The sequence below is a fragment of the Chaetura pelagica genome, unplaced genomic scaffold (genome assembly GCF_000747805.2).
Source record: "Chaetura pelagica isolate M959 unplaced genomic scaffold, ChaPel_1.0 scaffold124, whole genome shotgun sequence".
In the NCBI taxonomy this organism is placed as follows: domain Eukaryota; kingdom Metazoa; phylum Chordata; class Aves; order Apodiformes; family Apodidae; genus Chaetura; species Chaetura pelagica.
In genome coordinates this window covers 990,669-1,015,976 of record NW_009952891.1, presented here as the reverse complement: position 1 = coordinate 1,015,976, position 25,308 = coordinate 990,669, and the positions used below count along the sequence as shown (strand labels likewise).

Sequence of the window (25,308 nt, the reverse complement as noted above, 5' to 3'; positions counted from 1 at the left end):
TCCCAGAAGCAGAATCCAGCATTTGCCCTTGTTGACTTCCCAGTATTCAGAACTCCCAAGACGTGTCTACTCATGAGGGATTCAGTGTCTCCTCCTAATTTAGTATCACCAGCAAACTTTTGTACATTGCCCTCACCTCCCGGTCATTGACTCATTCAAGAGAACTGGGAGTAAAACTGAGCTCTGAGGAGCACTACTAGTGACTGTCCACCAACCTGATGTTACTCCATTGACTCCAACTCTTTGAGCCTGACCCTTCAGCCAGTTGTTCACCCAAGGAGGTAGAGACCTCACCAGTTTTCAGCTGTAGTCACTACTACAGCACTGCCCTTGCATGTAGATACCAGCAGTGAGTATCCTCAGGAGATGAAACAAGGCAACCAACACCTGGCAGATATGTTGTATATTAATCTTGCAAGTTTGGGCTGGAACGTTCATGAATTAGAACTCCCTAGTTAGGGCTCTCGGATGCCTCATTTACAGGTCAGGTTTACATAACCTAATTCTTCCCAACTCAAACCAGTTCATTTTGTCATGTCATAGAAACTTCTGTTTATGAGAAAATGAGGCAAAATCCCTTCTTAATCCTGTTGCAACTCAGAACAACCAAGACACTAAGTGTCTCACTCCTGTTTCTTTTTGCAAGAGTGTGCCAGTTGCCTTGATACCAAACTGAGTAATGGGAGTGAGAGAAACAGCTGTTTGTTGTTGATAGATGCAATATTAAACATAAAGTCATTGTGAGAAATTTAAGGTTTATTTATTGCTACCTCTGCTGTATTGTTTAAAAACGTAAAAGGTCAGAGAAGGTACCAACAACTAGCATCACATATTAATTTGTTGCAATTAGAAAAGGACAAATTCCCAGACATAATGTGAGCTGGGATCATCCTCATCACTAGGAGAACACTCAAAGATTTGGTAAAAGTGAGAGTGCATCTCTGGTTCGATCAGCTCAACTCTAGGCTTTATCACACATATGTTCTTACAATGAGGAGAGAATATATTAATGTAAGTGAAGCCTGTAGCAGTCTCTATGGTTACAGCTAACATTTTCTAATATAAGCCATTGTCATCAGATGCTTAACTTTGCATGTTTCAAATGCTTAGGCTGAAATTTTCCATCACTGCTCATTGTTTCCAGGTGAATTCTCTAGCAATCAGGTTAGCAAATGTACTGAAGAATTCAAGCCTATTCCCATGCTGAAGCAGTGATTGGAAATCTGGCAGGAACTCAATATTATCATCTGTTACAATCCTCTCACATTTTCCCCATGGCTTGGTGACTTTAAAGGACTCAGCAGATCCTGCTAGAGGGTTTTTGATGAAATTTCCAAATGTAACATCTACTGGGGAAGAATAGGTCTCAGCCAGCCACTACCAAAGGTGGCAGAGCCACTTACCTGTGCACGACCCCAGAGCCCTGCAGAACACATGGGTCAGACTCTGCCCTTCACCTGAGGATTGTACCTAGGGGTTGAGAAAACAGAAGGCAGCTCAAATTTTGTACCTGCAGCCCTTCAAAGCAGTATGTTATAAATAACTGGCTCCACCCCACAGGTATTCTGGCAGTGTTCATACACAATCCCAGTGGCAGAGATCTGTGCAGTGGATCCAAACACCCTGTCAGAGCAGCAAGACACCAGTTTCCAGGAGAGTTTTTAATAATAGGTGCCAAAACTAAGCTGTGATAAGCATTTTAAGACCTGGACTGAAAATATTTTCTTTGACCAGTCTTGTGAAAAGGATATATCCAAGCCTGTTCACATCTCACCAGCTCATAGACTGCCATCACCACATATATGCTACATTCTGCTCACCTAAACCACAACACAGGGATGGAAAACAGAGTCTGTGTCCTGTGTTTTAGGTCACAGGAGCCAAGAGGTCCTACTCTCAAAAAGGTCCTTTAGGCAAGCTGGAATCTTAGGAACAGCTGTTCTTTCTGCAATATCTTTACCACCCTGTTCTTCACATCTTCCTTCACCACTTTTGCTGTTCTTCAGAGGTTGGGTGGCGGTTTGTTAAATTTAAACTTTCTCAATACCCAATTACTCCCAGATATTCCTGATTTCCTAATGAATTTTTTCCAACTTTACCTCTTGAAAATATTGACCATATAAGTGATGGGGTGTTGCTCTTGTGCACTGCAGGTGTCCTGTGGTTATCAGTAGTGTCTGAGGTGTTATACATCATGCTGTTAGTCGTTGGATTCAGCCTTATGTGCCTCGAGCTCTTTCATTCGAGCAGTGTGATAGATGGGCTCAAGCTAAATGCCTTTGCTGCTGTCTTCACTGTCCTCTCAGGTAAGAACTTTCCCTTCCCCTTTTTGCTGAAGGGCCAAGACAAAACAAAACTCTAAAACTCCAAAAGAATAACAGCTGGGGGCTACAAGACTCTCATCCCCATTTCACTAGCACATTTTTCACTACAATTTTTTGTTGGAACAAGAACCTCATGATACATTTGCCTCTTGCCAGGGAGAAGTGAAAATACATATTCCTGCTTTCACTATGGCAATGCACTAACCAGCCTCCCAACAGCCCACAGAGCCATGACCACACCCATGGACTGAGCCTCCATTTCCAGCACCATCACAGTGACTTATTCAAGAGAAAATGAAAAAAAAAATAATCTTTTTTTGCCCTGTTAGTCCTAAAAGTAGGTGAAGGCTTGATGCTTCAAACTAAAGAAAGAAGCCCATCTTGTTCATTAGCAGAATTGACAATGAAAAGGGTTCTAGTAATCTCAGAAGTAACCCCAAGAGTAATCTGGGGATGTGTACAGCTCTGAGAACAACTGTTTCAGGCTATTTTCATGCTCAGTCTGTACTTGGAGCCCTTCAGAGACTGAACTTTAAGAATTCACTTCTCTATAGGAAGTTACCAAAGCTCACCATGTAATTAAGTGCCCCTTCATTTCTGTGCTGGCTGAAAATGCCACTTCCCAGGATTTATGTAAGAAACCAACCATAGCTGGCATTTGTGAACACTCCTGCACAGATCTCTCTAGAAGAAAGAGCTTCTGCAATAAAAGTGATTTTTTTTTACTCTATTTCAAGCTGAGAGAGATTGTAACACCCAGTGTACATCTTTTGATCTTCAGGGCTAGCTTCCAATTGTGAAATACAGTTAGTGGTATAAAACTTAGATCAGAAAGAGCTGAAAGGACAAAAAAAATCTGATAAAACTGCCAAAGCATATTTTTTAGTTTTGGATTAAATATGTTTTTTAAAAAATCAGTTCCATTTTCAAAATCAAACTATGGGGAATTTTTGATCATTGAAACAACTATTTCCATGCTGTTCCTCTTTCTCTTCACCATTAGCTGCACTTTTAAGTTTTGTAAGAATTCTGAAGTCCTCTTTCCTACACTTTTTTTAAGTACATTGCCACATTGTTCCAAATATAAACTTTAAAATTTTAGAGAAAAAGAATAGAAAAATAGATTAAGAAAAAAGCCAGTCTCAAAACACTGCTGGAAAGAGTTGTTTATTTTCTCAAAGGAAAAAAAAAAAAAGTGTATTTATTTAGTCTTAGCATATTTATAATGACAGAGCCTTATCAAAATCAGATAACAAAGAGGGCTTTGCCTGGGAGCAATTGTTAAATTCAGACTAGAGTTCTCTCCCAGAAGTGCAAGAGGATCTTTATATTTTCACAGCTCAAAATCTAAAGGTTAGGAAAAATGACCCTAACAGCATAGCCACTTATTGATGTTATTTAATCTCTTTATGAGTCATTAAAAAAAACACACAACACTGACACTTTGGTATTATTTTTAACCTTATACAAATTAAACAGCTCATATCTGTCTCTCATGTAAAGTTTATAGTTATGCATTTTCATTAATGCGATATATTCCATAAATACTATTTCAGTAAAGGTTTCTGGAAATGCTTTAAAATATATAATGTTTTCCAAATGTAGTTACTTGAGCTCTCCTAGAAACAGCTCTGGTCCTGCAAGGCTGATGATCTAAAGCCAACTATACACAGGCAGTGTTTCTGCACTCCCAACCACCCCAGCCCATCATACTATCAGAATTTCCACCTACAAGCATCTGTTTTCCTGGACCCCAGGTGGGTGGGCATACAGGCACCTTGTCCTCTGTCCAGCCTTAAGCAGCCAGTTGGAGGAAAAGGTAAAATGTTGAAAATGGAGGTTATGCTGACTTATGTTACAGCCAGGCAATTTTATCCAACGTGTAACCATTAAATGTAGGAGATAAATCTACCACAGGGTACCCCCATGGAGCACTTGGCAGAGAATATCTAAAACAGGCCAAGCCCAAGGGCATCAGGCATCAGGAACAAACCAAACCAACAATGCATGAAGCACAACAATGAAAGAAAGACTCCTATTGTTATAGCTTATCCATGGTATAATGTCATTGACAGCACAGCCAGGTCCACCCCCAGCCCTCCCCATCATTAGGCAGGAAAAGCACTAAGTGCCACTGTGATCCCTGGGTTACAGCAGGACTTTCTGATGGCCTCCTACTCACCCCTGTCAGCAACTGTCATCCTGGCCTCCCACACAGCAGAAGGGCTGAACCTTGCTGAAATCCCACTGGGTTTTGCAGGACAGAAGGGAGCAGAACAGCCTTGCTGAAGCTCATCCTGGACGTGTCAGGCCTCCCAATGGCTCTGAGTGACTGTGATATGTCTCAGGGCAGCCTGTAATGTTTTGTTAAGGTTGAAAAATTAATGCCAGTAGGTATAGGAACAGCAACCCCCAACCTTTACAATCAATGCTGTAACTGCCAGCTGGAGAAAAAAATCCACTGATTTAAAAAGTAAGATCCAGTGAATTCTGGAAATTAAATATAGCCAGCAACAAGCAAGGTATCTACTAGTTTGCTGTGCTCCCATTAGGCTGCCCACCCTGCTGAAATACAATTTCTTCCAATGTGAATTGCTCCTTCCACCTCCTAACCTCCCAGTGTGTCACACTGACACGAAGCAGCTGAGCAAATTACTGCAGATTCTTGTAATAAAATGTCTTATTTCAGCCTCTGCAGTTGTTTGTATCAAATATGTCATTAGTCTTGCTGAAGGTCCTGCTTAACATCCCCACAACACAAACATGACATTCCCCAGCTTCCCTCCCCCAGAGTTGCCCTGAATCATCCACACGTCTGGTGAGACTAATGAAGCACTTCAGGCTCTGAAAGTGAGCAGGAAAGAAGAGACAAAATTTGCTCTGGGAGGTAAAATCAGGATCTGCCATAAGGAGGAAGGGCAACTGTGGGAAATAGTAGATGGTCAGAGATAACAGCAAATGGTGACTTTGGTTAAGGAGCAAAGTGTGACATGCAGGCCAACCTTGTACCCACTGTGGCAGAACATCAGTGTTGCAAAGTGCCTTGAACTGTTATTGCAGCACAAGGGGCTTCGGGCACCTGCAGGTCCCAGGTCTGTTTGGGAGATGATGCCCCTGCCCACGGTCAAGCTCACTGCCTGAACCCCTGCTTCTCCTGAGCTCAGCTGGGAGTATCAGTCCACACTGCCTACCTACTAAAGCAGACACATCACAAATTACTGTAGCTAGAAAACATTCCAAACATGAGAGCTACTACTGGCCACCACTTCTTGAAAAGTGAGGTTTGATTTTCCTCAGAGGGATGTCTGGATGTAAAAATTCAGGCAGCTTTTTCTGCTTAAGCAAAAGAACTGGCCAGCAAAGTGGCAGAGCAAACTCAGTGATCAAACTGCCACCCTGTTCTTTAGCATCATGGTGAGTAGAGTATCCAGTATAGTCTCATCTTCACTCAGTTGTGGTTATCTCAGCAAAATGTAATGATGTCACAAAAGCATCATCAACTTTGTACCATCAAAAGTATCCCTATGGTATCCTCTCACCACGCCTCTTCAGGAATACTGAGTTAACTTGTATAACTTCCAAGGGTTTTGTAAGTGTTCCAATTTATAAATCTTAGCAACTGCTCAGATAAAATATCGTCGTTTGGTGTTAATACATTCAATCTTGCATTGCCTACAGAAGTCTCTCTCCTTATTCTCTTACCTGAGGCCTGTCTGAGATGGGCTGAGTGGGATAACTGGTGGGTGGCACACCCCTGTTTCCCAGCACCCAGGCTGCTGCTGATGCTAATTGTGCAACATTTTCTGCAACCATTTTCTTTCTTTAACTCTTCTCTTAATTGAGAATTCAGTATGATGTAAAATAATGAGCTCTCAATCACACCTTTCCTCTGCCTATGCAGCTCCCTCCTCCACAGTGGAATAGGAGGCATAAAAGTACAACAAAGACTTTTTTGGAGCTTTCAAAGCACTTCCAGGAGTAGCTATCTCAAGAATTATAAAAACATTAGCACAAAAAAAATTCCTATTATAATCCTTGCTTCTCAGGTCTCTTGGGGATGGTGGCACACATGATGTATACTCAAGTTTTCCAAGTGACAGTCAGCCTTGGGCCAGAGGACTGGAGACCACATTCATGGGACTATGGATGGTCCTTCTGGTAAGTGTCTCTACCAGTTCGTATCTTCTCATTCTTTTCATTGTTCCATTGGTCTGTTGGGAGATTGTACATCTCATGTCAAATTTCCAGGAACATGCATGTGAATTTCCAGCTGCGAAAATGCTAGGAGCAAAAAGGACCATGGCCATTCAGCTGTTGAGGTGCTAGGGGATAGTTTTCAGTGCCTGTGCAGCAGCAGCAGCTGTGCGGATCAGCAGGTACACAGCATTTGTAAATAAACAGCAGCCACAATTACCAACACAGATTGAGCACTCTCATTAAAGTTCAATTTAGGTACATAATTGCCATGGCATTTCAGAGACTTTCAGCTTTTTTTTTGTTTTGTTTTGTTTTTAATTAATGTCTCAGTTGAACCTTGCAGTGCAACTTTGAACAAAACCACAGAGGAAGGCGCAGTGCTTCTGGCAACATGGTAATTCCCTGTGGATCATGGGGAGAAGGCTTGGAAAAACTGAACACTGCATTTTGGAGATGAGTTTTTTAAATTTTTGGTTTTCCCCTTCCCATTTATCTTCTAAAAATCACCTAAAAATAATTTGGCCAAAATATGTCAACTGTTTTATACTGCTTGCAAGGTTATAAGAAGCTTAACAAGAACAGGAGACTGTGGAGAATAGAAATACCTGCAAACAAGTTTCATATCCCTCTAGAGGCATCAGCCTCTCAGGATGACTGAGAAAAACACTTCCTTTTTTTTTCCCATCTCTAAATACAGCATATTATTTTCATTCCGTCTTAAAACAGAGACAACAACCTTTGCTAACTAAAATAAATATGAATACTTCTTATGCACAGCACTGCAGGGAATTATTAGTCTTTTCTTCTCCCCTCATTATACTGTGTTTCATAGGGGGAGTTACTAACATATTAGTAACTTGCTACAAAATATAAAGTGCATTATCTTTAAAATACAGCTTATTTTGTGAATATTTATTGCAAATTATGTTGACCCTATAAAATTAGTGCATTCTTATATTTATAATATTTATATACATATTTATAACAATTATATAATTGCTAATAGTTTTGAATAATAAGTTTTACTACCTATTAATTTGTCTTCAGTAATCTATTTCACCATTTAGTGCAATACTCAGGGGCCTCCCTGGGCTCACTCCCCCCACCCGTTCTCCACATGGGGTGTCCAGAGCCTGGTTCCCCTCCTGCCCTGGCAGCTCAGCACTGCCTGCTCTCCTGACAGCAGCTTTGCCCCAGAGTAGCTATCAGAGGCACTATAGCTACAGTCCCACCACATCTAGGGCACAGCTGGCACAGAGAGGCATTGCTGTTAGAGGTCTTCACCTAAGGTCGGATGTAACTCTTACAGGTTGGAGAAGCACTCGTGGCACTTAAAAATAAAGAACATTTAACTAAGGTCCATAAAAACTAAAACATCAACCACAGTTGCCTCATTAGTATGATTTACGACATGCCAGACTGGAGGTCACACAGAGTCTTCAATCTGTATTTCTTCTCTGAATTTTTCAGCATTTCTGAGTTAATGATCAGACATTATCAGAACCTTCCAAGATACATTTCTGTGTCATTCCCCAGGCACCAACCAGGCTCAGTGAAGCATGTGGTTTCAGCTGGCTTCTTCCTCTATATTGTTTAGGGGCCCAGCTGGAAACGTTTGGAGCTTGTCCACACACTCCATGTAGGAGGAAGACATTTGCCAGGCTTCCCTGAGCCTGGACACTCATACACAGCACAAGTTTCCTTTCCCCTTCTGCACCCAACTGTGGGAAACCTGAGGTACCTTCATCACCTCAGGGTTCCCTATACTCTCTCCTCTTTCGATCTGACAAACAGGTTCAAGAATGACTCAGAAAAAGGCTGCACACTTCATTGCCATGGGAGTCCCTGAAGGACTTACTCACTGGATTTTGAAATCATTGAAATGAGCCACTTCTGTTTAGTTGAAGGATTTTTTTCCCCCAGATTTTTCCGTTCATGAACGTGTTCTTTTTCCAGGTTTATCTCATTTGAAATGAGAAACTGTTTCCTTGTCTGCAGATCCTCTGCAGTATGGGAAAACAGCTCATGCTGAGGGCTCTGTTGGTAATGTGTATTTTTAAGATAATGCTACTGTGGCTGTGTTCCTCTGTTCTGCTTAATATATAGTGTTCAATTTGGTTATAGAAAAGGTGAAAGCAAGGAGCAGGTGAAGTTTGTAGCTGACACAGATGATTAAATTAATCCAAGGTAGTTAGGAAGCCACTCTAAACTATATGTAGCTGAAGCTCGTGGGCTGAATGTGAAGTCAAGGGGAGCCCAAATGCAGGTAAGATAAAAGAATGAATTCAGGACCTTGTTTTGTAGCCCTATTTCATGCGCAAACAGCATCTGAACTCTTTGGAGCCATGAGTATCCCCCAGCCACATCTGAACTTGAGATCAGTGAGGTAAAGGCTGAAAGAGAGATCTGCATGGAGGGCAAAAGGCAGCTGGGGGGGAAACAGTCAATGCACAGGGAGAAAAGCAGCTCCCAGCTGAACTCTCCTTGCTAGGAGACCCATGACAAGACTTGCTGCTGCTCCAGCCTTGCTTTGGGACAGTCACTTTTTCTCTTCAACTTTCTGCCTCCCTGTGCTCCTGGCTGTTACTTGCAGGTGTTCTGCCTCTGGCTGACCAAGCTTTGGTAGCGCTGCCTGCACACTTGGAACAGTGCCTTCAGATTGGATCTCTTCACAAAATGAAAATGTCATTTCCTATTCTGGTCAGGCTTTGAGACACCAGGAATGCTAGAAATGTCCATGAACCAGGAAAGAAGGCAATACAGTAGTCTGATGAAGGCATAAAAACTAGAATAGAAACCATCCCTGCAGTAGTGTTGTGCAGTGCGTCTCCCAAGGATGCTTGAGAACTTCCACTGGTCCCAAAGACATGCTCTCTGGGGCATTACTCCTTCCAAGGAGTTTGTTACTGCTCTGCAGATTTTAGCATTTGTCTGCAATGCTCTGAAACATTCCAAAGGGAAATCAAGAGGTATTTGACTCTTCTGTCAGACTGTTCTGAGTGTAGCACTCTGCCACATGGTTCTCCATGGGATAGAAGTGGTGCCCAGCCCTTAGCCCAGCACCCTGTCTGCTTGCCTGAGCACATACCAGAGGCTATTTGAGGTAAGATGAGAATAGGTTTGTCACCACTGACTTACCTGCCTAGGTACATCCTGTGTATGTGTGTCTCTTGGCGTCAGAAATATACCATGAGCTGCTGTCTTAACCCAGCTCTGTGTGCTGGTTTCTCTCTCCACAGTCTGGCATGGGGCTCTTTCACCTGCTGCATGGCGGCCTCCGTCACCACCTTGAACTCTTACACTAAGACTGTCATTGAGTTCAGACACAAGCGCAAAATCTTTGAGCAGGGCTTTCGAGAAGAGCAGAACTTCCTAGACCAGGAAGCCATCAAGTACTTCAGAGAAAGGTCAGTGCAGCCTGCTGCTCAATCAGTGGATGTTTTCAGGGACTCCACCAGTCCCAGAAAATCCTGGCTTTCACCCATTTCAGCACGCGCGGGTGAAGTCTGAGATACTGAGAGAAGATGTGTGAAAGACAAACATAAAAGGTCTCCTTGATCTGTTTTTTTTTTTAATTTTGTGATGTCCCAGTGCTTGCCTTTCATTATATACTCATTAGAACACAAGACTGACAAGCCCTTACAGTATGCATCTGGTTCACAGGAACTCATAAGGAGCTATGCTACCAATGCAAGCCAATTTTCCCTCTCTGGAAAGGTAAAATTGTGGGGACGTAACAGATGTTACAACCACCCTTTTCTCAGCACCTATAACAGGCACCTCCCAATAATCTTAAGGGCTGCTGAGACATTTTCCAGCCACCACTAGGCCACTTTGGAGTTGCCATTTTCCATAGTCACATGCCTACAACCCATCCTAGGCTCCTCCACACAACCCATCCCCCTGAGCTCCTCTGCACATATAAAGCACATACACCACTTTGCGCTGCAGCAACATCCACATGGGGCCACCCACACTGGCACCAGGGGCTTAGATGGACTCTACATCTTGCTTGACCCCTGAAGGCCCAGAGATACTGGTCTTCACTCTTCTTGTCACCACACACTGCCCACCCACTGCACTGCTGACCTCAGGTAGCCCACTTGGCTGCACTGGGATACTTGCTGCCCTCGTTCTCTCACAAGAAGGTTAAGGATCTGTGTAAAACTGCAGAATGTGAAAAACACACAAATACTGACCTCAAAGAGCAGGGAAGGTGTGATGGACTCCATAGGGGTACCTCTGCAGAATGAGAAGCCAGTAAGCACAGAGAATCCTCACCAAAAGCCTATTGTTGGAAGCAATGTAAAGATATTTTGGGGATAGAAAACATCAGGAGGATTAATTTTTGCTCTTCTGTCCAATGTGACAGTTTCTCAGTGGTGGAAGAGACGGGTTCAGAAGCTGTGAGGAGACAGAAGATTTGAAATTTTCAGGTACTTCAGTAGCAAAGTGAGGAGCTCTCCTGAGCAGGAAGAGCTGGAGAACTTTCATGCTTATCACTTTGCTTCATTTACCCAACCTTCACTAATAGTCTCTGTACTTACAGCTAGTCCTCTGCCAATTTCTGATGTTTCACTCTACCTTTCAGACAGTCTGGAAAGATGAAAGATATGATTCAAACAACCATCATTTTTCTAATTTTGCATTTAGAAATGACAGTGAATTTTAAAAGATTCTGTATATGAGAAGAAGTCCCCAAACACAGTGAAGAAGTGGTCGGTATGTGCCTCAGGAGAAACCAACAGTCAGTGAAGGAAAACAGCCAGCCAGGGGAAAACAGTCAGATGAATTATTGAAGTGGGAATTGCAGATGAGAGATCAGCAGCATCGTAAACAACAGAATATGTTGAGTTACACCAGGAAATGCTAAGGAAACTTCATCAAGTAACACTGCTGCCCCTTCTGGAACAGTATGTAGCCAAAAGCATTAAGGGCACAGAGAACAAGAACCCTCTTTATCTCACGCAGGTACCATGTGGTTTGATTTTGATTCCTGTTGCACTCACCATATTACACAGCCCACCCCTCGTTTTTACATACATGCGAGTCTATAGCACAGAACACTTTACAATCAAATGCACGTTGGACTAGTTGTCATCTGGGAGACCCTCACCCCAACACCCTAGATAAAGAGGTGAAGGGCCCCAAAGAATGACACCAAGCTGAAGCATCAAGGCTTTTTCCGGTCTTACAGAAGAAGGTTTGACCTTACCTACAGAACTAGCAGGGTATTTGACATACATATGCCAAGGTGAGTGACAAGTCCCACCTCCCAGTACAAACCAATGTGTTCTTTAACTCCTATTTTACGTGAATAACTCAAAACAAACTCCATACTAGGCAGCAGGCATACAGAATAGCCTGTTCCTCTTGACTGCTCTGTATACTGGTCGTAGTCACCCTGACCAGTACACAGGGACAAGGCTTTGTCTCCACCACTTGCTTTATGACTGGACTGTACATTTAATGCTGTCCTTGCAGCTTCCTTGCTCATTTCAAATCTGTGTGAACAATTCACTTGTTGGTCACATCCTCCAAGCCCCTCCACACACACTTGGCAAACACAGCTCAAGCATGTGGTGTTCCCAAACTTTATGATTATGACTTGTTTTTTTATATCACATTATTTTAATTGTTGTATTTGAGTGCATAATAAGAAGCCCAGAGACCGTGTTACCATGGGATCATTCCAGAGATGTAAAGCTGTGCAGCATTTCATCCTTTTTTTTTTTTTTTTTTTTTTTTAAAGTTAGCATATTCATGACAAGCTTCACTACTGTGACTTGGGAATACTCTGAGACTGCAGAGGGTCCAAGGATCATCAATTAGCAACATAGTGTTGCTGCATGCTCTGGGTGCCAGCAGTCCCACCAAGCACACACCTTCCCCTGGCTCCAATCTTCCTTTGAACAAATAGAAAATAACTTAAATTCTCCTTCTTTCCTGTGCATATGCCCAGGGATACTTAACATTCCTTCCTACTCCTACACCTCCACGTTCATTTTCGTATCTCATAAAAAAAAAAAAAAAAACAACCCTCCAGCCTTTCTTCCTTCCCATTACTTTGTAGATATCACTACACTGTTCCTTTGCCTCAGTACACATCCAGCATCCACTGTACACACACATTTAGCCTCTGTGTTGAGTAGACTTTGTGCAATGGGCAGTTTTCCAAGAGCAAAATATTTCTACTGAAAGTTAAAGCTTCATCATTATTCCCCACAGCTGCAGTTTATCTTCTGGGATACAGGGAAGAAAAGCACTAGCCCCATTTTGCCTGATAAAAAAAATAATGTTGAAATATTCTTTTACAGGCCCCTACTCCTAGGGAAGACATTCATGTTATTAGAAATAATGACAGTAAAATACTGCTAATCTTGCAAGTACTTTGTCAAACAAAGTATCACTCTATTTCACTTAATTTTAATTGCATGGAACTGCATTTAATGACAGGAGATTTACTAGAGATGTATTAGATGAAAGAGCTGAAATGCTCATTTCAGACCTTCCAATTCAACAAGTGTGCACCACACTCACACCCCAGTGCAGGAGATGCAGGGCATGGGGCACACCACTGCATACTTGCTGTCCTGCCCCCTCCTTCCCCATCAGCCCAGCCCACCCGGCTCAGCCTGCCTTGCTGCTGCTGCTTCACCCTCAGCCTCTGCATCCCAGGAACTGCTTCAGCTGTGAAGAACATAGGAAAGAGCTTGCACATGGCACGACTTTTTACACCTCAAATGCTGTTCCACAGCCTGGTTTGACTCCACCTCACACAGCACATGTCACTGCCCAGCCCTAGGGCCACACATAAACACAACCAAGTCACAGAGACAACTTTAATGGACACAGCCACACCCTCTGAACTACAGACTGTCTCTCAGCAGCTAAACACCCTCCTGTTTCTATCACTGGGAAAACATTGAAACAGCCACTGAAAAAAAGCAAAGATTGGTGGGGTAATATTCAACAAGTATTTCCTCCCAGGCCTGGGATACTTTGCAAAGCCCAGACAAAACAGATGCTGCAGTTCACACCATAAAACCAGAAGATTGTAGCTCTTCAGATATAAAAGATATGACAGGTCTCAGATAAAAGCAATGATGGCTCTCACAGTAACTCTAAGCAGAACCAGTACATGATACAGGCTTGGAGGCATTATTCCCATATTACATGTTCTATAAAATTACCTGCAACATGTCAGCTTTCAGTCTTTGTCCTATTATTGGTTCCCCTCCCTTTTTCTCTGGTTTTCCTTTTAACTGAATATTTGTCTATAACCATTACTAATCTTTTTCTATTTTTTTTTTACTTTATTAGGTGTCAATTCATAATATTATCTCCCTTCCCTCTCAACTTCTCTTTCTGCTCTGTTTCATTTGAATACCTGTGAGCATGGTCCATTGTATATAGTTCATCTCAGCTACCAAAGGAGGAACCCTCCACATCCCTTTCTGCTTCTTTTGCTGAGGATCCTTCTAGACAAGTCAAAGGAACAGAGATTCTTTGTTCTCTTCCATAATACTCTGATAAGCTTTATGTGACAGTCAGCTAAAGGCATATCAATATGCCAGGACCTTCTCCTCTTCCACTGCCCAGGCTTCTGTAATGCCCTGCAGCCCACAGGCAATGGTTCCAGGACCACTGTCCCTTTGCCACTGCCTGCTGCCAGAGATGTAGCCAGTCCACAATTAGGGTCATGCCACACCATCCTGTGCCTTCATCCCCACCCTGCACAAAGATACCTGCAAGGCCATAAGAAAAAAAGGCCCACAGGAAGTGGGCTGGGACTGGACTTCCAGCACAGCACTAACTTTGGTGCACCCAGACTATCAAATCTTCAGCTTTCTTAGTGTAACATCTAATACATATGACAGTTCAGAGGGTCCAAAAAGGCAGTACTGGAGTACTCCTCCTGGAGTCAGGGACAGGGAGTCAGGGACAGGGGGACCCAAGAGGGTGGAAATCAAATCTAGGTGAGCTCCTCATGGAGAATTAGCCACTGCCTTGAAAAAGGAACAAAAAGTTAGTGAAGTGACACAGGAAAATCAGAATTATCCGTTTCCTTCTTTTAGCATTGACAAGAGGAGAAAGAGCAGCAGCTCTCAGAAATGCATCGATGCCTGGTCAGGGTGCATGAGGGTGTTGAGTCCCACTGGATCTGAAGCCACTGCAGATGGGCAAAAGAGGTCAGCCCACCTGTCACCAGCGGCAAAGGGGACCCTAGAGATCAGCATAGCCCCGTCTCCAGTCTGATATCCAGCCTTTTGCTCCCTGTGAAGCAAATTAGAAAGTAAATCTGGAAGATTCAGCCTTCCACAGTTCACTCACCCATAGCACAGCATTTGCCAACTTGCAGCTGTCCATCAACATCCATTGTGCCACTGCAGCTGATCTCACATTTTTCTTGCTGACTGAGCCCTTTCTCTTATCTGCAAAACCAACCCAACACTAGGCAGATGTTACTGGTGACATTCTAGAATGAACTGTTTTCAAACTGCCATCAATACCAGTACAGACCAAATGCCTCTGCATTCTATCTCTGCAGGGATAGAAAATCTAGTTTTGAAGTGCTAGGAGCAGTTCAAGACAGACAGTGGAACTGAAGCCATTGCAGAGATAATAAATCAGGACTATTCCCATCACTACGAGGATAAGAACTTTTCAAATAATCTTTCACATACACTATTTGTTCCTTTTTTGTACATTTCTCTTAACACATCTTACTCACAGCTTTCTTTCTCTAACCCCATTGTACTCATGTAACATGTTGTGCAGATCATAACAATGCTTTCCAAAGACATGCCAACCTTTTGGTCTGATTTCCTCCTTGGTCACTTAGGTACCTGACCAGGTTTAAGCTACTGACCTACTGTACCTCCCATTCACAGAGTATCTTCTCGTATGGACACCAGTAAGAATTTTCAATCTGTTCACCTTTCACTAGCACACAGGGGTGAGTGCAATGTTGTGCCTTGAATTTATTCTGTGCTTTATTCTGCAACACAGGAAGGTTTAACAGCAGAGGTGTTCCTTCTGGAAAATTACCCAGACTGGCACTTACATGCTGTAGCACTAGCAACACACTCCCTTCCAACATATATATACTGCACAATATTGTTAGCCCCTGACACTTAGATTCATCCTGATGAGTGAAAGAATGGGAGAGACACAGCCCTGAGCCCCTCATTTCTATTCCACATAGCCTCTTTACATGAGCTTTCCCCCGAGAGGGGCAAAGCCAGTGGAACCAAGTCCTTCCCGAGACAATTACAATCTCCATAATGGGCCTGGCTGGCTATAGATGGAGGAGCCCAGGTATGTTGTACTCCTACTGATTGTCACCTTTCTATTTTTGTACATTTGGGAGCAGCCTTTGTTTCTGTTAAAGGTGCTACTTCTATATTCTCTTTTCCAGGACTGAGGAGGAGAGGGCTGAGGCTGGGGACCTGAGGTTACAGTGCCTCCATAGCTGCTCCCCAAATAGTAAGTGACCATGGCTCAAATATGTCTGATACACAACAGCTTGAACTGTCCCCATGTTGGCTCCTTGGGGTTAAGAATAAGGTTTGGAGTAGGAAGCTATGGAAATAGAGGTTTGTAACTTTCCCAGACAGCATCGCCAGAACAATAATCAACTACTATACCAACAGTGCAGCATTCTCCAGGATTCAATTTAGGATGTGCATATATCCTATAATTTCATGTTATCTCTAGAAGCTGTGACTTCCTAGTAGTTTAAAAATATACTCTAATCTACACCTGTATAGCTTTCATTATCACTAGCTGTTTTCATCTATATTTATCACCAATTCAGGATGGTGCATGCTATTGAATATAAAAATGACTGAAAGCAGCTTTGGTAGACAATAACATTTGTATAATTAATGCCATTTCTTGCACTTACTCAGAAAATTGCTCTGCTTTTATTCAGCATTTCCAAATATTCCTTCCTCCAGCGATGGGAATCAGTGGTTCAATGTATGGAGAAATATTGGAGCATGCCTCCTGCTCTGGATACTTTTCCTTTACTCATCAGAAAATATGGATGCAACTTCATGCATCTATTTCCTTGCCAATAAAGCAAGTAATTCTTCATTCAGCAGGAGGGAGACTTGGGAAGTTACTTTCTCTGTGCTATTAATATTTGAAGATCTCAGAATTTTGCTGCCTCTGTCTTGCTGAGATGCACATCTCAGCCACATACTCATTGAAGCTTGGTGTCCATAACCCTAACAACTTAGGGTCCTCAGCCCTCATCATACCAGCTGCCACAGCTCTCTAGTCCTGTGTCACTGCAGGTGGTCACAGACACAACAGTGCTAGTGCTGCTCTCCATCTTGGTTTGTCATCAGCTCACGTGGTAACTCCTGCTCCTTGAAAATGTCATGGGCCTTTCTACAGACACATCCACATTCTTCAATTTCAGAGGCCTGAAAATGTCTATTGAAATTGATCTGGGTCATATTTCCCCAGAAAATTCCCTACCTGCCAAGCTACTGGCTAGTGTTCAAACGTGCTTATTTCATTATGAAGTCCTTCCGAATGTCTTTGTTTCAAAGACAAATAACAATTCTTGACACAAGGTGTTCCAAAGAGCAAGGTCTATTGGTTCTATGCCCAACCCTACCCCAGTACATCAATTTAAAGGACACACAGTTTATCTCTATAGCTGCTTTTGCAGCACTATCAGTATAAAGTGCAAACAAGAAGTCCAGTATCAGGCTAAAGAACAGTGGTCATATTCTTCAACATTACATCAGTTTCAGCTTCACATCAGTTACCTGCTGTAATGAAATCAGGAGTGGCTGAGGGAACTGGGGGTGTTCAACCTGCAGAAATGGAGGCTCAGAAGAGACCTCCTCACCCTCTGTAACTCTGAAAAGGGGTTGTAGAGAGGTGGAGACAGGCCTCTTCTCCCAAGGAACAAGCAATAGGACAAGCAGAAATGGCCCCAAGTTTTGCCAAGAGAGGTTTAGATTAGATATTGGAAAAAAATTCTTCCCCAAAGGGTTACCAGGCCCTGGCCCAGGCTGCCCAGCACAGTGGTGGAGCCCCCATCCCTGGAGAGATTTCAAAGCTGTGTAGATGTGGTGCTGAGGGACATGGGTTAGTGGTGGCCCTGGCAGTGCTGGGGTAACGGCTGGACTTGATGATCTTACAGGTCTTTTCCAACCAAAACAATTTGATAATTCTTCTATTCTATACAAATGACTTGAGTGAACTTCTTCTCTCACAGTTTACTTACAAACCCAACTTAAGCTTCTGAATCTTCATTATTCATGTTTATCAGGGAGGAAAAAAAATTAGTTACTGCTGCTCAGGATGGCACAAAGCCTCAAAACCTTCACATGAAAATCTCCTTCCTGGAACAAGCCCCATCAAGCCATAACTAAACCTGAGTCTCCTTAATGTTCTTCCTAGCTTCATACACTCCTCCTCTACTCTGTGGCATTAACCATGCAATGGGCTCATGGCCAGCAAAGAACTGTTAATGGCAAGAGAACCAGATGAGAAATGCTTTGCTGAAGTCAGAGCAGCCACAAAGGTTACACTGGCCCTTTGGTGATCCAGGGGCTTGCTAGTATGGAAGAAGAGGGCATGTCACCCCATGTCCTCACCATTGCTCAGTCAACTCACCACCTGCATCCCACTAGCAAAGTAAATGCCAGAATATAATTTTGAGCTCTTTTTGAACTTTTCACACAGAGGTGGTTCTGTACCAGTAGGACACAAGGACTTATGACCACAAGTTTTTCCTGTTGCTCACTTCAACCAGTATTTCATTCCCTGGAGGACTTAGCTGCCCTCACTTAGAAATGCTCTGAGGCTGTTCTAACTTGAACCAAACAACATATAAGGAATATTTACTCATCCGCAGACATCAGGCTTTTTAGTGTCCATCCACAGAGACAAAACAGGGCATCTGGTGCTTGTTGAGAGGCCAGGAGTTTGGGGGAATGCTGCTGTACAGTCAAAAAGTAAAAACTGTAAATAAAAGAACAAGACTAAGCAGTTGTAAAAGACAAAGAGCAGCAGGCCAGCTGATTTTACAAGAGACATTATTAAAAGTTTGCCAGGAACACTGAGAGAGTGCAGGTAGCACGAAGGGCCAGGATGAGGGCAGGATCTTCAGTTCTGCTGGTGAGAATAAGCCATCCACTTGGAGAGCTGGCCTTAAATAACACATCTCATCAGAAGCATGAGTCCAGAGGAATCTTGGTTGGGACAGTGCAATACTCGGTCTTGATAGTTCTATATTAAGCCATTTAGTGGTTTAATTAACTAAACTAACATCACCAAACTACAATTTTCCTTTAACAGGGTCTAGCTTGAGCTGGGCTAAGAACAGCATCAGGGAGCTCTATATATAAATTGGCATCCTTTGCCCTCACCAAGCTGCCTTCCTGTGCAAACATATGGTGCTGGCCCCTATACACCTAATATCCCCAGTCATGTTTTGTTCAAACTAAACTTAGCTATTCCATTGCAAAGCTCTAAACACCCTTAAGAGTCTGTTTGCTCTCATTTTTGACCTTGGAGGTCTCAGTTTTTTCTTTCAGGTGTGCAGGCCTGGGAGATCTCAATGCACCACTTGTTCTACACAAAAACAAAAGGAGATGTTTCACATCAGAATTTGTTTTGTTGTTGCACAGTTATTTTATTACCAAGAAATGCTTGCTGTTACTAGGCTCCAGACAGCAATTGTATCTGATTTCAGATATCTGTATGCCTGTGCCACTTCCAATGTTTCACATCAGAATTTGTTTTGTTGTTGCGCAGTTATTTTATTACCAAGAAATGCTCGCTGTTACTAGGCTCCAGACAGCAATTGTGTCTGATTTCAGATATCTGTATGCCTATGCCACTTCCACTTCTCTTCTCCTACCACTAAGCATTATTATGAGCCTGCTGTTTGGATCCAAGTGCCTGGGACCCACAGGGCAGATGGGAGTCCTACAGGTGACAGCTGTAGAACAAGGGGTAAAAGGCAAGAGAAATGTCACAAAGGACAAGGAGTGACAGGTATGGTGGCAAAGCCAAAGAGAAGACAGGTAGCTCAGAAGAGCCAAGAGCTGAGCAAGAAACAGAATATTCTTACTCTGTGTAGCTCAAAGCCTTGGTTGGTATTTGACTTGAGACAGATAAACCCAGGGTCCAGGACACCAGCTGTTCTCATAGAAAACTGAGAGACTATTCAAAATTCATTCAGCATTAAAAAAATAATATAGACACTGTTTTGGCAGTGTGGGCACTTTAGGAGGGTCACCTGACAATGAGGAGGCCTTGAAAAAAACTAAATTTATTCTCATATCATCATCCTGCAGGCATTTTCCCTGGGTCCATCCCACAGCTCTTCTACCATCCTCCTAACCCTGCCTGTCTACAGCAAGATTTATGGGACCAGCCCCTCAGTGCTTCACTCTAAAGCCTGTTACCATTTTTTTCTATTCAAACAAGATCAGCAGAACTCTAGATTTAAAACATGGTGGAAAAGATTCATTAAAAAAATAATAATAATATCCACTCTTTTTTCTCAGTTGCAAGTGCCACAGAAGGCAAGCAGTGCTGGATTTGCAGGCAACTTTCAAATGTCTCCAAACTCCATGCTACAAAAAGTCTATTGTACAAGCTCAGCTGGAGAGGGCAAGGCACAGACGGCAGACAAGGTCACTCTGACAACAGGGAACATGCTTTATATGCTGAGCAGCACAGGGCTGGAAGAAGGCAGACAACAAGGGCTTGACGCATTTCAAGTGTCGCTCAAAGTTGAGTCAAGGTTTCTCCTTGTGGAGGTACCAGGCAGCTGCAATCACCTCCCCATTTCATGTCAGCATTGATTTCAACTCCAGGTCTTGCAATTCTTCCTGTATAGTGATTCACTATATAAAAACAGGTGGAAAAAATCCCTTCTGATGAAACACCATGGTTACAGATCCAAGAGCCAGCCTCGCTATATTGAAAGCAATGGGCATTTCATTTGTGTCTTCAGGCCCACAAAGAAACTCCAAAGTCACAGGTCTCTGTTCTGTCCTCATTTACCTCTGCTAAAATCCAGACTGACATTTTGCTTTACCACACTTCAGGTCACTTCTTCAGCAACCAGCTCCTCTGCCTCTGAGATAAGCATGATGGTAAGAGAAAATTCAGTCCCATATTTGGCAGTGCAATCAGGTGGAAAAGGAAAGCAAAATGAAGTAACTGTTTAGAATACTTTTTTGTTTCCTCCAGTTAAATTGGAAAGGTTTCTTATATAAACTTCAGTGAGATTACTTAGGAAACATGTTTTCTGCCACTTTTAAATTACATCTTTCAATAAATGTTCCATCTCCTACAGCTAATCCTGGATTTATGCAGAAAAAAAACCAACAAACAAAACAAACACACACCAAAAAAAACAAACACAACCCTGTCCAACACTGCTAAAGATGTGAAATCATAGAAATTAAGTATTTCAGATTGTATATGCACCCAAAAAAAGCCTTTCAGTTACTGTGCATATTATATTCCCCACATCATTCCTTGCTTTCAACAGAGAGAGGAAGAGAAACTCAATTTCCACAGGCTACTCAACAAAGATGCCCAGCTCCAGGCCACCCTGGCTCCCACAGCTCATCCTTCCAAAGCCCTGAGCTACTGACTTTAACTACTGCAAAGAAGAGGCAGGAATCCATCTGAGCCAGAAGCTGCAAGAAACACTATTTTTTCCATTAAAACAATGTTTTATTTATGATGGACTCTCCTGCAACAGGCACTATAAAATCAATACAAAAGGGAGCAGCCCAGAGGCTCCAAATGGAAGAGAAAGATGTCAAGATGGGACTCAGAGAGGAGAAAAGTGAAAGCAGAAAGGGAAACTGCTGGGGAAATAAGTTCTTTTCAGAGCCAGGCAGAATCACAGACTAACACAAGGTGGACAGAACTCTGGAGGTCTCTAATCCAGTTCCTTGCTCACAGGATGTCCACTAGACCAGGCTAGACCAGGCTGCTTAGTTCCTTGTCCAGTTGAGTTCTGAATAACCTCCAAGGATGGAGATCTCAATACTTCTCTTGGTCTCTGTCCCAGTGTTTGAACACCCTCAGGGTGAAAGAGTTTTTCCTTTTATCTAGCTGGCAATTCCTGTCTTCCACCCATTCTGACAAGAAAACCATTTCTTGAAAACCCACCCATTCTCTGGCAATTCCTGTCTTCCACCCATTCTGACAGTTTATGAAAACAAGGCACTTCTGAGGAAGTGTATTCCCTCTGACATGTTCCTGTGTGTTCTCCTGCCTTCAGTATAACTCCTTTTATGCTGTTTTGGCTCTTTTTCTATGCAGTACCTCTGTTACTGTCTCCTTTTCTCTAAATTTGATTTAATTATTCTGTGATCTAGCAAAGTCTTAATTAACCCTATTGAAGCCAATAAGTGTGCAACATGTTCCTTAGGACGTTAAAAATTTGGCATTTAATTGCATCTAACACTGAGAAAGGTGCAGGGAGGTGGAGAAGTAAATACGTAGCTAATTCAAGCCACAAGCACTAGTACAGGACCTGATGCACTAGATCTCATTCAACCCCTCCAAAACTAGGATCTTTTGCTGTCTTCCACCATCAGAGGAATACAAATATACCAGATTCACAAGAAGACTCAGCTGGTCACTGGTATTGCTACAAAAGTTTGTCATGTCCTTTGGCTGTTAGAAACCCTGAATCATGATCTGCACAGTGGGTATGTCTGTATTCCCCTTCAAGGTGAAGGAAGTTCTAGGTGCATTCACTTCCCATCAGGACAACTCCAGTCTACAGGACTACTTTGTCCTCCCTTGCTATGTGTCTTGCCACACTACCTAAAATGTTGCCATAGAAAGAAGAAGAAGAAAAAAAAGCATTGGGATCTCTCCTGCCTGGCAGCAGCCAGGAGAAGAGTATGAAAAAAATATATTCAGGAGTGGTATTCTGGTATTTCCAGTCACCTAAAGTGTGTCTTTGTCTTTCTTTAGGGCTTCACAACACCCAGCTCTAAATGTCACTAGCACGCAGAGGAACGGGAGTGACCATAATGCTCAGAAAATACCCCCATTCGCTACGTCAAGCTCTTCCTGCAACACATCAAGCAGCTCTTCACTTTCATTAGAACCAACCAGCCAGATCTCCATGGTTCAGGATCACACCCTGCTGGACATTGCCTCCATCACTAGGTTGGCCCCAGGAGAACCACCAAACTCTCACTCATTTGAGCAAAGAGATAAAAATTTAGCAATACTGTATTCCAGCCCAGTCAGAGCAAGGACTGTTCCAGCACCTTGCCCAGCCAGCCCCAGGCTCAGTCTAACACCCAGCTCAGCCAAGCCACAGCAATACTCTGACTCCTCTCCAGTCAGTCCAGGGACCAATGCAACTTCCTTCTACACCTTCTGTCACACAGCACAAAACGTAAAAGCTTCACCATCAGATCACACACTGACCCCAACCAGGAAAAGCACAAGGCCTCCAGCAACAGTGGCTCCTGAAGATAGTTCCCAGTCTCCTGGCTATTCTAAAACTGGATTAATGAACACAGGAAAGGGTTTTGAATCAGATCTGCAAGATCCTGCTCATGAAAGGTACGTATCCAGACCATACACATATAACTCTACATGGTATAGGGTCATTAAGAGCCCCTCAGAAAAGAAACTGAGTATATTTTCTGATTTACATGTTTCTAGTGTTTGTTTTCCAGTAACTACCCTGTGCTCCCACTAAACCCTGTTAACCAAGAAGCAAAATATCATGTTTTGAGTGCATTCATTTAGTTCTCCAGACCTCATTACAGACCATCCCTGGGCCAGGCTGTCACCCTCAACTCCTCCAACAGAGCAGAGTTTCAAGGTGCCTCATTTCCTTCCCAATGAGAAAGCACATCTCTCCCTCTACTAGCAGAGAGAAACTCTGCTGTTACTATGAAGCCTGACAGATCAGAGCTGGGGATGGCATGCAGTGACATGGCCAGTACCTCCATTCCCACACCTCAGGCTCTGTGGTCCAACCCCAGGCAAACTGGGTTGATTTCACCCCTCTGAGCCTCTGAACCCCACACCGTGTCTGCCACTTCTTTCCTTGGCAGATTCGTAACCGCGAAGGAATTTGAAGCCATGGAGAAAGAACTAGAGGATGTAAAAGAAGAACTGAAATGCCTGAAGTGGAAAGTGAGACACATTGGTGAGACAGTGCAGCCCCTGGCTGAAGACAGCAAGCGTTACAATGGCTACACCCTGACAGAGCTCAAGGCCATGGTGCAGTTTGAAGATGACCCTTACAAGGCTGCACACAAGATCCTAACCACGCTCTTCAGCGATGTCTACTTGTTGCAGCACTCAGCCACTGAACAAACCTACAACTCCCAGTCTCTGCCCAAGCCCAAGATAGACCCAGAGCTGTACATGGTGTACTGTGATATTCTGAAAAGCATATTCCCTGGAATTAGCAGCCAGACCTTGAGGGAAGAGACACAACATGTGCAGAGAAGCATCCAAAAGAAGTGCAATAACACCAGAGCCCAAAAATGCTCTGCAGAGTCTCCGACGACTTTAGAGGACTGAACTCCTGTGGTAGGTACCATTGGTTGAGTCTATCCCTTTTAGGTATGAAACACCTGTAGAGACACTGGTGAGCTCTGAGCCCTTCATGCCACTTGCCCAATGAGACAGAGTGGGAAGGCATTCCACATACTTCCCACATTTTAGAAAAAAATTGCCCCCTTAGTGTCTCTTAATATATGGACATATCCTTGTTTCCATCAACTATAAACACTGACAAAAGAATCCAGCAAAAGCATCCTGTGTCCAAGCAAGGGCCTTCCCCCAGCCCCAAACAGACCAACCAACCAGCATTGGGGTAGTTTCTATTTTCTAGAGTATATCATTCATTAAATGACATTACTTGTTAGAAAATTGTGCCTATTCTTTTTTTAATTATTTATTGTCTAAAAATGCTTTGCACATCGAATAATAAAAAAAAAAAAATCACTTGAACACACACTGAGATGAGATCTGGGCATGCAGCAAACCACCCTTCTCTGCCCATCTGCATCCTGGGTTATGACAGGAAGAAAATCAGGACCTCAAGGTCAGCAGCTGTGGTGCCTCCCAGCAAGTCTCCATGCTGGGTGACTGTGCCAGGGTGTAAGAGTTTAGGGGCAATGTGCCCCTAAATCACCAACCCAGTGGGAACATCGGTAAAGGCCTGATGCCTGAGCTGACAAATCAGCTCACATGTCTTAACAACTGTGCTCTGCCTTCCCCCAGCAATGCTGCTGCAGGGCTGGTCCATTGCCAAGGCCCCACAAGGTGATGGCTGCTATGGAGCCTGCCCAAGGGAAGGAGGCTGCTGGTCATGGAAGACACAGAGGAAAATGGCCCTGGAGATCCTTTCTCCCCATCTGGGACACAGTGAAGTGCAATGGATGAACAGTTTGTCCATCAGGTTCTGCTCACAGAGCTGGCCTTGTAGCCTGTTTTGTAAAGATCAGTTGAGGGTGGAGGGATGTCCTTGTGCCATTTTGCTCATTACCAATACTGGATACTCTTTCCTTGCCCTACTGGTTCACCCAAGCCCTATCAGAGAGTCACAAACATTTCTTGGAAACACTCACTTCCCTGGTCTCAATGTCACTTTCAGCATCCTGCACTCACCAGAACTATGTCCTGTTACTAACTTGCTCTGTCTTAAGACTTTAGGTCTTGCTGCCTGGTATTCAGGCAGAAAGGTAATTACACATTCCCATTATTCTGACAGTTTAAAAGATTCAGCCATTGTTCTTCT

General features: G+C 43.3%; 1 protein-coding gene across 1 annotated transcript in view; it reads left to right on the top strand.

Moving 5' to 3' along the window:
- The window catches only part of GSG1L (GSG1-like), a 51,330-nt gene extending 28,799 nt beyond the window's left edge, over window positions 1–22,531 (top strand). The window contains exons 3-7 of the mRNA XM_009995494.1: window positions 2,154–2,306; window positions 6,371–6,482; window positions 9,761–9,928; window positions 15,943–16,010; window positions 22,509–22,531. Of these exons, the coding sequence (XP_009993796.1) occupies window positions 2,154–2,306; window positions 6,371–6,482; window positions 9,761–9,928; window positions 15,943–16,010; window positions 22,509–22,531 (524 nt within the window). The remainder of the gene's footprint in view (window positions 1–2,153; window positions 2,307–6,370; window positions 6,483–9,760; window positions 9,929–15,942; window positions 16,011–22,508) is intronic.
- Window positions 22,532–25,308: the final 2,777 nt, after the last annotated feature.